The sequence below is a fragment of the Coregonus clupeaformis genome, chromosome 30 (assembly GCF_020615455.1).
Source record: "Coregonus clupeaformis isolate EN_2021a chromosome 30, ASM2061545v1, whole genome shotgun sequence".
Taxonomy (NCBI): Eukaryota; Metazoa; Chordata; class Actinopteri; order Salmoniformes; family Salmonidae; genus Coregonus; species Coregonus clupeaformis.
Window position 1 is genome coordinate 11,253,462 of NC_059221.1, and position 14,559 is coordinate 11,268,020.

The 14,559-nt window shown below is 41.9% G+C and overlaps 1 protein-coding gene across 1 annotated transcript; it reads left to right on the plus strand.

Moving 5' to 3' along the window:
• The first annotated feature begins 686 nt into the window (after positions 1–686).
• LOC121545913 (Krueppel-like factor 15) lies at positions 687–9,451 on the plus strand. The gene is made up of 3 exons (XM_041856832.2): positions 687–868; positions 3,073–4,342; positions 9,270–9,451. The coding sequence occupies exons 2-3, from the start codon at positions 3,189–3,191 to the stop codon at positions 9,436–9,438; spliced, it is 1,323 nt and encodes a 440-aa protein (XP_041712766.1). The 5' UTR covers positions 687–868; positions 3,073–3,188; the 3' UTR covers positions 9,439–9,451.
• Positions 9,452–14,559: the final 5,108 nt, after the last annotated feature.

The window sequence follows — 14,559 nt, forward strand, 5'->3', positions numbered from 1 at the left end:
GGTGGGATGTGCATGTAGGCTAGTCTACGTAGTGAGGTTATTCTGGATAAGAGCGAGAATAGTTTTATTTGTCGAACGGCAGTCAACCATCGATCATCACGTCATCAGAGTAATACCCTCGATATGTATTGGAAAGGAGCATCAAGATCACCGTGCACTTTCACCACCATGTGAAGTTCATCATCATTTATTTCATCTGTAGCCTAATAAACTGCATGGTTTCCGGACTCGTAGTGGGAGGACCACACACCATATCATCGCGTGACTCCACATTTACTTCGATACAATGGTTATTAAATCAATACTTGAGAGAAATAGCGGTGGAAACGCCTTTATGCGCAAACATTTATTTAATAACCATTGTATCGAAGTAAACTTAAACTTTAATTCATTTTACCGACACAAAAAGATCCCACCATGTCGAACATACAACTAATTATCTGTCGGCATTTATATAATTGTCCATCACAGCTGTTGTGTTTTTTGTATATACGGTATGAATTTACTAGCATAAAAACTGTGGACGTGAACGTGGGTAGAGTCTGTCTGTAGAGAGTTTACTGACGACACATTTGGAGTCCAGCCTCCAAGCGTTGTCAACCAATACGAAGCGCAGAGCAGACGAGCCTTCATAAACCAACTGCCAACCCCTTATTTTACTTATAAACTACACAGCACCAATCATCTGTAACCGTGTACTACTACTACAGTAGATCGTCGCGCCAGCCCTACCGCTCCGCATTGCGATGAGAAGCTCCTCTCAAGGGGTTATCTACAACCCTATTGACGCCATCTCACCAACGGAGAAGTGATCTCTTACTAAGACTTGCTAAAAGTGAAAGGAAAAAAATTCTCTCTATACATAAAGGTAAGTGCATAAATGATGCCGTGAATAGTGTTTTACATGGGAAGTGATGGCAGAAAACGCATGAGTCCCCTGGTGCGCTCCCTCGGCCATCGCTTCACTGGACACTACAACATATTTACGTCGAGAGGACGCATGGTGCTCAATCCTTTCTGCCTATGGGGCGCACACAGTCCAGGGAAAACTGCTACGTCGAATGAACAGGTTTATGCTGAGTATGTTGACATATGCTCATAATGTGCATAGTGTAGGGACATATTCTTCACAGTGGATGTATGCATCAAAATGGCACTGTTTTGGATAGGCTATATTTTAGATGCATAGGTTATTGCATTCAACTAGAAAAAATGTTTTTTACAGAAAGGGAATGGGAGACTGTCACATGTTATCAATGTGGTTAGGCCTACAATGTAAATCTCTTTAACATTGCCTACACCATAGTTGTCACCATTTTATCTGCTACGTATTTTTAAATAATGTTTTTGGTTTATTCAAATAGGCTACTGTGTAGTATGACAGAAGTTCATTGCCCCCAGCCCGATCCATTCAAAGTGTTTGTTGTAGCCAAGTCAACGCTGTCAACGCTTTTATGATGTTCAGGTTATTATCGGTCAAATCACTGAACGCTGTAGGTCTACGGAAGGGGGCGCTCAACTTGTTTCAAGCACCCACATTTATTACAGTGTAAAACACGTATGTTTTAATAATGATCAAAGCCAACAGCAGAGAATCATTGCCAACAAAATCTCTTCGATTGTACAGACAATTTTTTCCTAAATTTTACCAAGGAAAATCCCCAGCAGGTACTACTTGGAAGAAAATGTATGCACTCACTAACTGTAAGTCGCTCTGGATAAGAGCGTCTACTAAATGAATAAAATGTTTTTAAATAATGTAAAGATAGAATACACCATGTACCTTACTTATCATATCCACTAATCTTATTGAATGAATAGTAGAAAAATCAGTTGCCCATCACTTGATGATAAAATTCACTGAAATGTGTGGTTAAGCAAGTCTATTATTTAAAGCGGACAAGTTAGGTTGACTGCAACTGTTGAATGCCCTGGAGTAGCCTATGGGAATTAGACTAGGACTACTATTACACTAGGCTAATGTTGCAATGATACACAGGTAACTGCCTAAATAATGGTAAAACTTGAGTAAATGAGGGATACAAAGTAATTGAAAGCAGGTGCTTCCACCCAGGTGTGTTTCCTGAATTAATTAAGCAATTAACATCCCATCATGCTTAGGTTCATCTATGAAATTGCTGGGCAGGCTATTTTTTGGGCCATTATTTTGGCTCACATGGCTATGCCCCCATCCACAGGGCACGAGTGGTCACTGAATGGTTTGATGAGCATGAAAACAATGTAAACCATATGCCATGGCCGTCTCAGTCACCAGATCTCAACCCAATTAAACACTTTCTGGATTCTGGAGCGGCGCCAAGACAGTGTTTTCCACCACTATGCCAAGGTGCATTGAAGCTGTTCTGGCTCGTGGTAGCCCAATGCTAAGACACTTTATGTTGGTGTTTCCTTTATTTTGTCAATTACCTGTATATCTAGAAGAAAAGCTTTGACAATTGTGGTCGGTCATCTATTTTCGAACTTGGTTTACAACCATATGTGAAAGTGAAGTGGAAACATACTCTTTAAATGGGAATGGCTATAAGGACACTCCTGGCGTGCAAAACGGCTCACCAAAATCTAAACATCTAAAAAGTTCAGTGGCAGTGCTCCAGGCCCAAGCTGAGGTTTAATAAGAACTCATTAACCCCTGGCAGGCCAGCTGGTATTTACTGTCTAAACCAGTGTTTCCCAGCTCCTAAAGTACCCCCAACAACACACATTTTTGTTTTAGCCCTGGACTAACTCACCAGATTCAGATAATAGAGGGCTTGATGATTAGCTGATAAGTTGAGTCAGTTGTGCTTGTCCGTGGCTACAACAAGAATGTGTGTTGTTAGGGGTACTGGAGGACTGGAGATGGGAAATACTGGTCTAAAGCCCCAGGCAGGCTCATGCTCTGGTGCAAGAGGCAGTGTTATAGAAGTGTTATACAAATAACTGTTTTGTTTTATCCTTATGACACTTGAGTTATTGTTGTTAGCAGAGGATAACATGATCTCTCTTTCTTGTAATTTTCTCCATTGCCATGCAATTTTCCACACATGATGGACATCTATTCCTCTTTTCTAGGGAGAAGAGGAGGAACTGAATCACACTTATAACTAGTATAAACCAGAGAGGAGCAGATCTGTGACTGGCTCAGGTCAGGAGTGGTGGATCACTTGCCGATAGGCGAGGAGACCTTCATGTATTACGCCGGCTCTCCGGCAGACCATTACGCATCGGACATGGTGACAGACATGGGCGTCTACCAGGCGCTGTCCTCCCCGTTCTCAGAGGACGACCTGAGTGACTCGTCCAGCCCTTGCTCCTGCTCCAGCCCTGAGTCCCAGGTGCTGGGTTCCAGCTACGGCAGCAGCAGCAGCAGTGGAGAGAGCCAGGATGGTCTCCTGGACTTCCTGCTCTCCCAGGCCACACTGAGAAGTGGAGTTTCTCCCTCTCTATCCCCCTCAGTACCACCCATCCTCCCCATGGGTCTAGCATGGGAGTCAAAGAGGGACCGCCTGTCTCCGCCAACCAAAGAGGAGTGCTTTGAGTTCCCTGAGTTCCCAGCGGACCTGGATGATCACATAGGGCTGCTGTTTCAGCCCACCCTGGAGGAGATAGAGGAGTTCCTGGAGGAGAATATGGAGGTGGTGGCGTTGAAGAATGAGGCTTGTGAGGGAGGGATGTTGGATGTAAACAGTCAGGTGACAGGGTCAGAGCCTGGGCTAGCACACTCAGACCAAACAGTACCTGTTGCCAGTGCTACTCTCCTTACCACAGAGACCAAACACACACCAACATCCCCAATAATAGACTCCAACTTTTGTAGTGGGATTAAACAGGAGGACACTGCTGGTACACCAGCATCAGTAGAGGGGTCCGGTGTGCCGCCTGTCATCCTGCAAATTCAACCAATCCAAATTAAGCAAGAGCCAATCCCAAGTGCGATACCAACACCAGTACCACAGCAGACCTCCCAGCCCTCCTCAGACATCAAAATCGCCCAGCTCCTGGTCAACATCCAGGGCCAGACTTTTGCCCTGGTGCCCCAGCTGGTGTCTCCAGCTAATCTCAATGGCACATCTTCTAAATTTGTGCGTATCGCGCCTGTACCCATAGCCTCCAAACCCCTGGGTCCCGGGGAGGGTGGGCTTGCAGGTGGCCAGGCTGCAGGGATCCTGGTGGGAGGACAGAAGTTCCAGAAGAGCTCGGTAGCGGACCTTATAAAAATGCATAAGTGCACTTTCCCTGGATGTGCCAAGATGTACACCAAGAGCAGCCACCTGAAGGCCCACCTGAGGAGGCACACGGGGGAGAAGCCCTTTGCCTGCACCTGGCCTGGCTGTGGATGGAGGTGAGTGGGTTCAAGCACGTTATAGGTTGGGTTAGAGTCTTACTTCACAGGTGGAGCTCATAGGTATACTCAGTGTGTGGTTATTCATGTGACTATATGCACTGTATGTTAAAAGTGAAGTCCAGGAGTGACAGTTAGTGCAACAGGGTTGATGTTCAGCTGTTAGTTGTGATGGTCCATCCAGGTATGACAGTTTAGGGACACCAGTCCATGTTTTAGTTGCAGATGCAACATAGTATGCAACTATCTCTGTTGACTGTGGTTGTATTATCTGAGATTCATCAATTCTTCACAGAGGTTAACAGGGTTATCAACTTCCTTCGCTTGCTGATTACCAGGGAGTGATATGATTCCTTTCAAAGTCAATCCCTCCAGCTGTTTTGCAAAACACAGAGCTGAATTTGACGAGAAAACATAATTAATTTTCCAAATTGTACGTCAGCTCGATTGGATATGATGAACTAAAATGATTTGTTTCCCTTGTATAAAATCCATATATAATTTGTTATCTTCTCATGCTCTCTCGTTGTCTCCATATCGCTGTGTTTTCTTCTATTGCAGAGTTTGAGATTAGATTAAGGCCTTTGAAGTGCGGGCAGACTTTGCCCCCTCTACAGTAGCTGTCTCTCTGTTTGCTCTCCATCTGCATTCTGTTACACACTTGCAGAATGAAGTTAAAAGTTTTGGTAGCAAGCAGCACTTTGCTTTGACTGACTTTCTGTCATACTAATTAGATTATAATCCATGACCTAATACTGGGCCAAATGAGTTTTAAACATATTTTTTTGTTTCCACTCACTCAGCAAGCATAAAGCATGCATTTGTCCCATATTATTTGTGGGTTAGTGTTTTTTTGTCATGAATCTTGTTCTGGGGGCAGCTCTGCAGAGTGGTCACTATCTGGCACAGCCACAAAGTCATAAAATGAGATTTTAACCCTAACCTTAACCCTAACCTTAACCACCCTGCTAACCCTTATGCCTAACCCTAAATTAAGACCAAAACGCTAATTTTAGTTTTCATGAATTTTTACAATATAGCCAATTTTGACTTTGCAGCTGGCCTAACTAAGAGGGAATCGCTCAGGTCTGCCTCCAGGACAAGACTCATGACAATAAACGTCAACCTGCATATCATTCATTCACCAGCCAGATATGTAGTCCCACAAATAGGAAATCCAACATCCAGTTAATTCTTCAACAACCAAAGTTCAACCTATTGTATGAACTATGAACTTGCAGCCCTTTGGTCTCAAATCCGTCTCCCTAACCTCTTCACCCGACAGTTGCACAGCTAAACGCTAGACATAGAAAGCTCAGTGTAAACGAGGGAATAGCTGGAGAGAAGGTCTCCAGTCTGATAAGATTGGCAGTGCTCAGCAGTCTGATAAGATTGGCAGTGCTCAGCAGTCTGATAAGATTGGCAGTGCTCAGCAGTCCTGTGGTATCCACCCACCTCCCCCAGGGCACAGTGTGGCCTTCAGAGACTGCTCTCTGTCTGAGGGAGCCCTCCTCCTCCTTCCCTCGTCCTGGTCAGGAAATGGAAGTGAGCTTGGGAAATATGCACCTCCAGCCATCTGCAAATTGAGTGCCTTGTGTTGTAATGAAAGATAGTGTTTTTGGCATTCCTCTGATTCTCTTCATGTCCATAAAACCAAATGACAAATATACTATACAGCTGTGATTCCTCTTGCATTTCATCACACACACAATATATATTGTACATGCATGCAGGCAAGCATAGATCGGCACAAACACATTTAAGTTGGTGCACTCACACTTTCACGTCTGTACAGACTTGCAGGGGAACATTGATATGGGGTTACTAGTGGACAGTAGGTTTGAACCCAAACCGTTTATTGTGAAAACACCATGACGCTTTAAAATAAGGGTTTGTCTTGTTTTTGTACCCGGTTCAACTTACAGTAAAAAATATATAAAAAATATATATTATTATATTATTCCTTAGTGTCCATTCTTCAAATTTGGAACTAAAGCGCTTTGTGGTTGCTGCATGCGGGATTATGTAATTTCAAGTTCCCACCTTTTGGCCTTTGCCAGCTCTTATCAGTAATTACTGTATGCTACGGGGCTGAGATCAGGGACAAGCTCGAACAGAGCCAGAGTGTAGCCTAACTGAGCTGTGGAGGTGATGGGAATCATGGCTCCCCTCCCAATGCCTGGGCGTCCCACCCTGCCCCACAGGGGCTCCACAAACAGCCTTACTCAGGATCTCATAAACCCAACCTCCATCACCTCTAAACCACTGCTTATATAACAAAGTTTCATATAGCAGATATATAAAATGCCTTACAGTTTCCTACAGTGAAACACTTCATATCAACATCCAGGAAGAGATAGTAGTGTATCGGGTCCCTTTGCGGCCCCTTCAGTTACACTGTAAGACTTATTGGCTTAGAGGACAAGGTGAGGCTGAGTTTCGGTCAGAGACAACTAAATGAACTGTCTCCATCATGTCTCAACATGATGGAGTTATAGAACAATATCAGCTTTGGGGTATAGAGGGTACTGACGCATAACGTATAGTACATAAGTAATATAATAGTATTACAATGAGGTTTCCTAATGTCAGAGTAAGAAAAATGTACCTCACGGTCTTCATGCAGATAATATCCCCAGAACCACTTATCTAGTTTACATGCAGTAGCACATTTGTTTTAAAATGACTTCTGCCCATATAGGCTAATGTAGCCTAGTCATACGTAACCATTTTACTACCATGTTATATACGGTATGTGTAGCACCTGCTATTCCATGTGTGTATGCAGCTATTTTACCACGTATCTTGCAGGGATCCTATTATTTAATCTCAATAGCACAGTTGCAGCATGGTTCATGATCAATGTCTATGGAATAGATATCTAGGAATTACTTTAAATTGCTTTAATCAGTATGTTACCATTAGGAATTAACACCTTCCTGGGAAAAGGGCCTGCTCGTGATATGTTATGAAATCAATACCCTGTTCCAGACTAAACAGACTCAACGCCCCACGCACACACACACACACACACACAGTCTGTCAGGAGTAATGAGTTAACCCTTTAACGAGGGATTAGAGTGACGACCAAAAACAGATCTGTTTGACTTTCCTGTGAACATGTGTTAAACCCAAATATGGGTAGAGCTATAATATGGGTAGAACTCTTTTTTGAAGAGTATTGGAAAGATCCTTTATCCTGTGTTGTGTTCTGGTGTAGTCAGACAGAGAGAGGGGGCTTTTTTTTAATCTCAGGCTGTTATGGGAAACAGTGCCACTGATATACAGTTGAAGTTGGAAGTTTACATACACTTAGGTTGGAGTCATTAAAACTCGTTTTTTCAACCACTCCACTATTTTCTTGTTAACAAACTATAGTTTTGGCAAGTCGGTTAGGAAATCTACTTTGTGCGTGACACAAGTAATTTTTCCAACAATTGTTTACAGACAGATTATTTCACTTATAATTCACTGTATCACAATTCCAGTGGGTCAGAAGTTTACATACACTAAGTTGACTGTGCCTTTAAACAGCTTGGAAAATTCCAGAAAAATTATGTCATGGCTTTAGAAGCTTCTGATAGGCTAATTGACATCATTTGAGTCAATTGGAGGTGTACCTGTGGATGTATTTCAAGGCCTACCTTCAATCTCAGTGCCTCTTTGCTTGACATCATGGGAAAATCAAAAGAAATCAGCCAAAACCTCCACAAGTCTGGTTCATCCTTGGGAGTAATTTCCAAACGCCTGAAGGTACCACGTTCATCTGTACAAACAATAGTACGCAAGTATAAACACCATGGGACCACGCAGCCGTCATACCGCTCAGGAAGGAGATGCGTTCTGTCTCCTAGAGATCAACGTACTTTGGTGCGAAAAGTGCAAATCAATCCCAGAACAACAGGAAAGGACCTTATGAAGATTCTGGAGGAATCAGGTACAAAAGTATCTATATCCACAGTAAAACGAGTCCTATATTGACATAACCTGAAAGGCCGCTCAGCAAGGAAGAAGCCACTTCTCCCACTTCTCCCAAACCGCCATTAAAAAGCCAGACTACGGTTTGCAACTGCTCATGGGGACAAATATCGTACTTTTTGGAGAAATGTTCTCTGGTCTGATGAAACAAAAATAGAACTGTTTGGCCATAATGACCACCGTTATGTTTGGAGGAAAAAGGGGGACTCTTGCAAGCCGAAGAACACCATCACAACCGTGAAGCACAGGGTTGGCAGCATGATGCTGTGGGGGTGCTTTGCTGCAGGAGGGACTGATGCACTTCACAAAATAGATGGCATCATGAGGAAGGAAAATTATGTGGATATATTGAAGCAACATCTCAAGACATCAGTCAGGAAGTTAAAGCTTGGTCGTAAATGGGTCTTCCAAATGGACAATGACCCCAAGCATACTTCCAAAGTTGTGGCAAAATGGCTTAAGGACAACAAAGCCCTGACCTCAATCCTATAGAATATTTGTGGGCAGAACTGAAAAAGCGTTTGCAAACAAGGAGTCCTACAAACCTGACTCAGTTACACCAGCTCTGTCAGGAGGAATGGGCCAGAATTCACCCAACTTATTGTGGGAAGCTTGTGGAAGGCTACCCGACACGTTTGACCCAAGTTAAACAATTTAAAGGCAATGCTACCAAATACTAATTGAGTGTATGTAAACTTCTGACCCACTGGGAATGTGATGAAAGAAATAAAAGCTGAAATAAATCATTCTCTCTACTATTATTCTGACATTTCACATTCTTAAAATAAAGTGGTGATCATAACTGTTCTAAGACAGGGAATTTTTACTAGGATTAAATGTCAGGAGTTGTGAAAAACTGAGTAAATGTATTTGGCTATGGTGTATGTAAACTTCCGACTTCAACTGTAAGTCTCATGTCTTTTGTGCTCTGGGTCTGTCTGTCTCTCAGGTTCTCGAGGTCAGACGAACTCTCCAGACACCGGCGCTCCCATTCTGGAGTGAAGCCTTACCAGTGTCCTGTCTGCGAGAAGAAGTTTGCCCGCAGTGATCACCTGTCCAAACACATCAAAGTCCACCGCTTTCCACGAAGCAGCAGGACAGTGCGCTCCGCAAACTGACCCTGCTGACAACCCCCCCATCCTGCTAGACTGAGGCCACGCCAGGGGACACACAGAGAGACATGGAGAGGGTGTTTGTGTGTGTGTGTGTGAGAGAGAGAGAGTTGGAGGAATGAATGTGGGATAGTGCATATAGCAGAGGGGACAGTGGGACTTAGAGAATGAACGTTCAAACAACGGTTAAGGGAGAGAGTGTTTTTGAATATTGTGTTTGTGTAGGAGTGTGTGACGTACGTTGGTGGTCCTGTGATAATTTATTGGGTGATACAAAGACTCAAAAGAGAAAACATTTTGAACAAAACAAAAACTCTTACTCGACATGAAATGAAATGATATCTTCACAGGTGTATTACGTCTTGTAAATAGCTTTTCTTTCATTTTGGGGGGTTTTGTCGTCATTCAAATTTTAAAGATAAGATGAAAAGTTTTCTTATGCAAAGTATTTTTACACTGAGGTTTGAATTAATTGTTGTTGATGAACCTGCCTATAATTAATGCATCAACATTCCTTCTTCTCATCGCCAAGGGAGTTTAAAACTTTTACTACGTACAGTTGAAGTCGGAAGTTTACATACACCTTAGCCAAATAAATTTTAACTCAGTTTTTCACAATTCTTGACATTTAATCACAGTAAAAATTCCCTGTCTTAGGACAGTTAGGATCACCACTTTATTTTAAGAATGTGAAATGTCAGAATAATAGTAGAGAGAATGATTTATTTCAGCTTTTATTTCTTTCATCACATTCCCTGTGGGTCAGACGTTTACATACACTCAATTAGTATTTGGTAGCATTGCCTTTAAATTGTTTAACTGGGTCAAACGTTTCGGGTAGCCTTCCACAAGCTTCCCACAATAAGTTGGGTGAATTTTGGCCCATTCCTCTGGTGTAACTGAGTCAGGTTTGTAAGCCTCCTTGCTCGCACACGCTTTTTCAGTTCTGCCCACAAATTTTCTATAGAATTGAGGTCCTGGCTTTGTGATGGCCACTCCAATACCTTTACTTTGTTGTCCTTAAGCCATTTTGCCACAACTTTGGAAGTATGCTTGGGGTCATTGTCCATTTGGAAGACCCATTTGCGACCAAGCTTTAACTTCCTGACTGATGTCTTGAGATGTTGCTTCAATATAACCACACAATTTTCCTTCCTCATGATGCCATCTATTTTGTGAAACGCACCAGTCCCTCCTGCAGCAAAGCACCCCCACAGCATGATGCTGCCACCCCCGTGCTTCACGGTTGTGATGGTGTTCTTCGGCTTGCAAGCGTCCCCGTTTTTCCTCCAAACATAATGACGGTCATTATGGCCAAACAGTTTTATCAGACCAGAGGACATTTCTCCAAAAAGTACGATCTTTGTCCCCATGTGCAGTTGCAAACCGTAGTCTGGCTTTTTTATGGTGGTTTTGGAGCAGTGGCTTCTTCCTTGCTGAGTGGCCTTTCAGGTTATGTCGATATAGGACTCGTTTTACTGTGGATATAGATACTTTTGTACCGGTTTCCTCCAGCATCTTCACAAGGTACTTTGCTGTTGTTCTGGGATTGATTTGCACTTTTCGCACCAAAGTACGTTCATCTCTAGGAGACAGAACGCGTCTCCTTCCTAAGCGGTATGACGGCTGCGTGTTCCCATGGTGTTTATACTTGCATACTATTGTTTGTACAGATGAACGTGGTACCTTCAGCCATTTGGAAATTGCTCCCAAGGATGAACCAGACTTGTGGAGGTCTACAAAAAACAATTCTGAGGTCTTGGCTGATTTATTTTCATTTTCCCATGATGTCAAGCAAAGAGGCACTGAGTTGGAAGGTAGGCCTTGAAATACATCCACAGGTACACCTCCAATTGACTCAAATGATGTCAATTAGCCTATCAGAAGCTTCTAAAGCCATGATCTCATTTTCTTGAATTTTCCAAGCTGTTTAATGGCACAGTCAACTTAGTGTATGTAAACTTCTGACCCACTGGAATTGTGATGCAGTGAATTATAAGTGAAATAATCTGTCTGTAAACAATTGTTGGAAAAATTACTTGTGTCATGCACAAAGTAGATGTCCTAACCAACTTGCCAAAACTATAGTTTGTTAACAAGACATTTGTGGAGTGGTTGAAAAACACGTTTTAATGACTCCAACCTAAGTGTATGTAAACTTTCGACTTCAACTGTAGTTTTTTAAACCAAAAGATTTATATTAATACTCGAACGTTCATGTTGAACTACTGATCATTATCAGGATCATGCCATTATAAGCTACTGGCAAAATGTGGAGGCTGTCTTCTATTTTCGTTACAGGAGCACTATGATGACTCATGCCAGGTAAAAGGCATGTGGATCAGTTAACAGCTCATAGTGAACAGCCAACTGCAGTACAACTAGGTGCAACAAAAAGGAAATGCGCACATTGTTTTATGGTGTGTTGTTTATATGTGAACCGACTGGCCTTTTGTATACATTAGCTGGAGGAGATGTTATTTTTTATTTAGTTGAATGTGTGTTATGTCCGTGACTTGAAGCTCATGCTATTTGAATATCATAATGTCATCCACGTGTCTGGCCTTGTAACAATATGTCCTTCTTTGGGGCCAATATCTCAACTGAGTACAGAGTATCTGTTTGAACATAATGATAGCACTTAACAAGTTGGCGGCTGTATAAAACCTTCATAGCACATGAGCATTGAATGTCTACCCTGCCATTTTGTATACTGTACACCAATATGAGCATGTCAATCAGAACATAAAGTATGTGTGTATGTCAGTGACATTCGATCAATGTACAGTTCCATACAATGCTGGTGTAGGAGCTATGAGGGACCCAATCCATGAGATCAATGTCAGCGTAATCAATGTTTTCAGTAAAATAGTTTAACTCTGTTTTTAGGGATTCTAGCTTCACTAGCCTGAGTTCAGTGTCTCCTCAAAATCAACACAATAGTCTGCCTCCTGTCATCAACGCATGGTACTGAAACAAACCTACAGCCTTCCAACTGTGAGTTCTACTTCAAATTAATAGCAGTGCTAAGTAAGCCAAGGCTCCTGAGGCATTGCATTTGGTGGATAAGAACTGGAATTGCATGGTGCTATTTATTAGTTACTTACTCTTGAACATGTGAAAGTAAATGGTCTTAGAAATCTTAGCCTCCAATGCACATGTGCCGTAGTCACCCTCCTCACCTACAGCTGACACATGATTGGCTTAGGTAGGGAAAAATGAAAACTCAAATACTGTAAGTGTTTCTTATCATGCAAGGATGGAGTATGTGTTTTATAATGGTTTTATTTTCCCTCTGCAAAACTGCACTGTCTTTGATAGGCATGTCCTTTATGTATTAACAATACCTGAACCTAAGAGGTCTAAGGAGGGCAGTACGCTTATAGCGATGCATTCCTTCCATTCAATTTGAAATGCTTTTAAAAACAGGTGTTATTTTAACCCATGAATGTATGTGTATACTGTAGCTAGATGCATCTAAAAGGAACATAAATATTATTCTTGTAATTTCTGTGATTGTGTAAATTTCTAGTGCAAAAATTTAAAGAAGTGTACATAATGACAATTGATGATATATTATATAGATATGATATATTTTTCTTTGTTCTACGTAAGATGCATTTACAAATAAACCAAACCCAAAACATTAAGTAGTTATGCTTGGTGTTCCATATTTTCCATATTTGGTCTAGTTAGTGCTTTGTTGTCCAAAAAGAATCAGTGTGATTGATACAAGGTCCATTGTTGTCATTACATTTTTGCATGGCATCCTGCTTTCTATCACTGTAACGCCTACCCTTTTATCTTTAGCATTCATCATAATCTGCTATTACACTACCAACAGGGGGAAAACAGTCAAACAACACAAGGCTCCAGTGATATGCTCCTTGTTACCCTTTATGACCACGGGCCTCTCCGGTAGACCATTTTGGTTTCTCAAACAAGCTTTTGTTTTCAGGTTTGTTTGATATCTCTGCTTCCGAGTGAGTTGGTTGGGAAAACATTTTTTAAAGCTAGACAAGAAAAACTTTATTAAGCTGGAAAACTTGAGGAATGCCAGAATAAGATGTATACCATATGGCAAGCATTCATGGAGCACTCACTCGTTTTCTCCCATTCTCTCTTGCTCTCTCTCTCTCTCGCTCTCTCCTTGTCCCTATGTGCATTTAACTACTTCTTTAATGGGAGGCTGGATGGGTCTCACTGCAGGCATGTTTGCCAGCCACACATTTGCTGAGTCATTCTGTATAAACAGAGAGAGAAGGCCTGACTATATGATGCTGTTATTTATGTAGCCCACATTGATTTATGAGCCACTATGGTTTAGAGGCATTCTGGGATGCAGGAGGACTTAATTCAAGACATCTGTTTGGGGGCCATTCTGGTTTCAGGCCTAGTATCTTCAGCCCTGTTCCTGTCTTCAGGCTATACAAAGGAAGTGTTGTCATTCTGCTTGATGTTCAGACACCACTGTGTGGATCTGAGGCATAGAAGACCTCTGGGTCATTCCATGAAAAAAAGAGTGCCTTTTGCGTCCTTTGATATTTTATGTAGAAATTGTGCACCAACATTGAATTTTGAAAGCATGTTATATTAAACGAAGTGTCCTTTAATATAGACCACATGGAAAATTCAATCAAGCTGTCCCTCCGTCAACCCTGTGTCACTTCTAGGAAGATTTTAACCCACTTAATCACAACATTTCTCCCAAGTTTCACCATCATTGTAAAGCCCTAGTTATTTTGTTGCTTTAACAAAGTCATTTCTGAAGATTAGTATTTCTTCCATGTGACAAGGGATTCATTTACGTCTGTCCCTCATTTTAAGGTCAACCCTGTTATGTGAACTGAAATCCCGTTTTAATATGGTGAAACTATTCATTCTAAAATATTTTTTCTAAAGAAAATGTTTACATCTAATAGTCAAATCATAGAGTAAGCAGGTGAGCTGGTTCTACTCTTTATGGCCATTTCCTGGTGCTTTGTGGTGGAAAACTGAGCAGGTCGAGCATAACACGTCAACACTGTTACCCATACAGTGCCTTGCAAAAGTATTCATCCCCCTTGGCGTTTTTCCTATTTTGTTGCATTGCAACCTGTAATTTAAATGGATTTTTATTTGGATTTC

What these genes read in the sequence shown, in the direction of transcription:
- LOC121545913 (XM_041856832.2), top strand. Translation starts at nt 3,189, where the DNA reads ATGTATTACGCCGGCTCTCCGGCAGACCATTACGCATCGGACATGGTG. An exon ending in TGGCCTGGCTGTGGATGGAG is followed by an intron (nt 4,343 to 9,269) that starts GTGAGTGGGTTC and finishes TCTGTCTCTCAG; the next exon opens with GTTCTCGAGGTCAGACGAAC.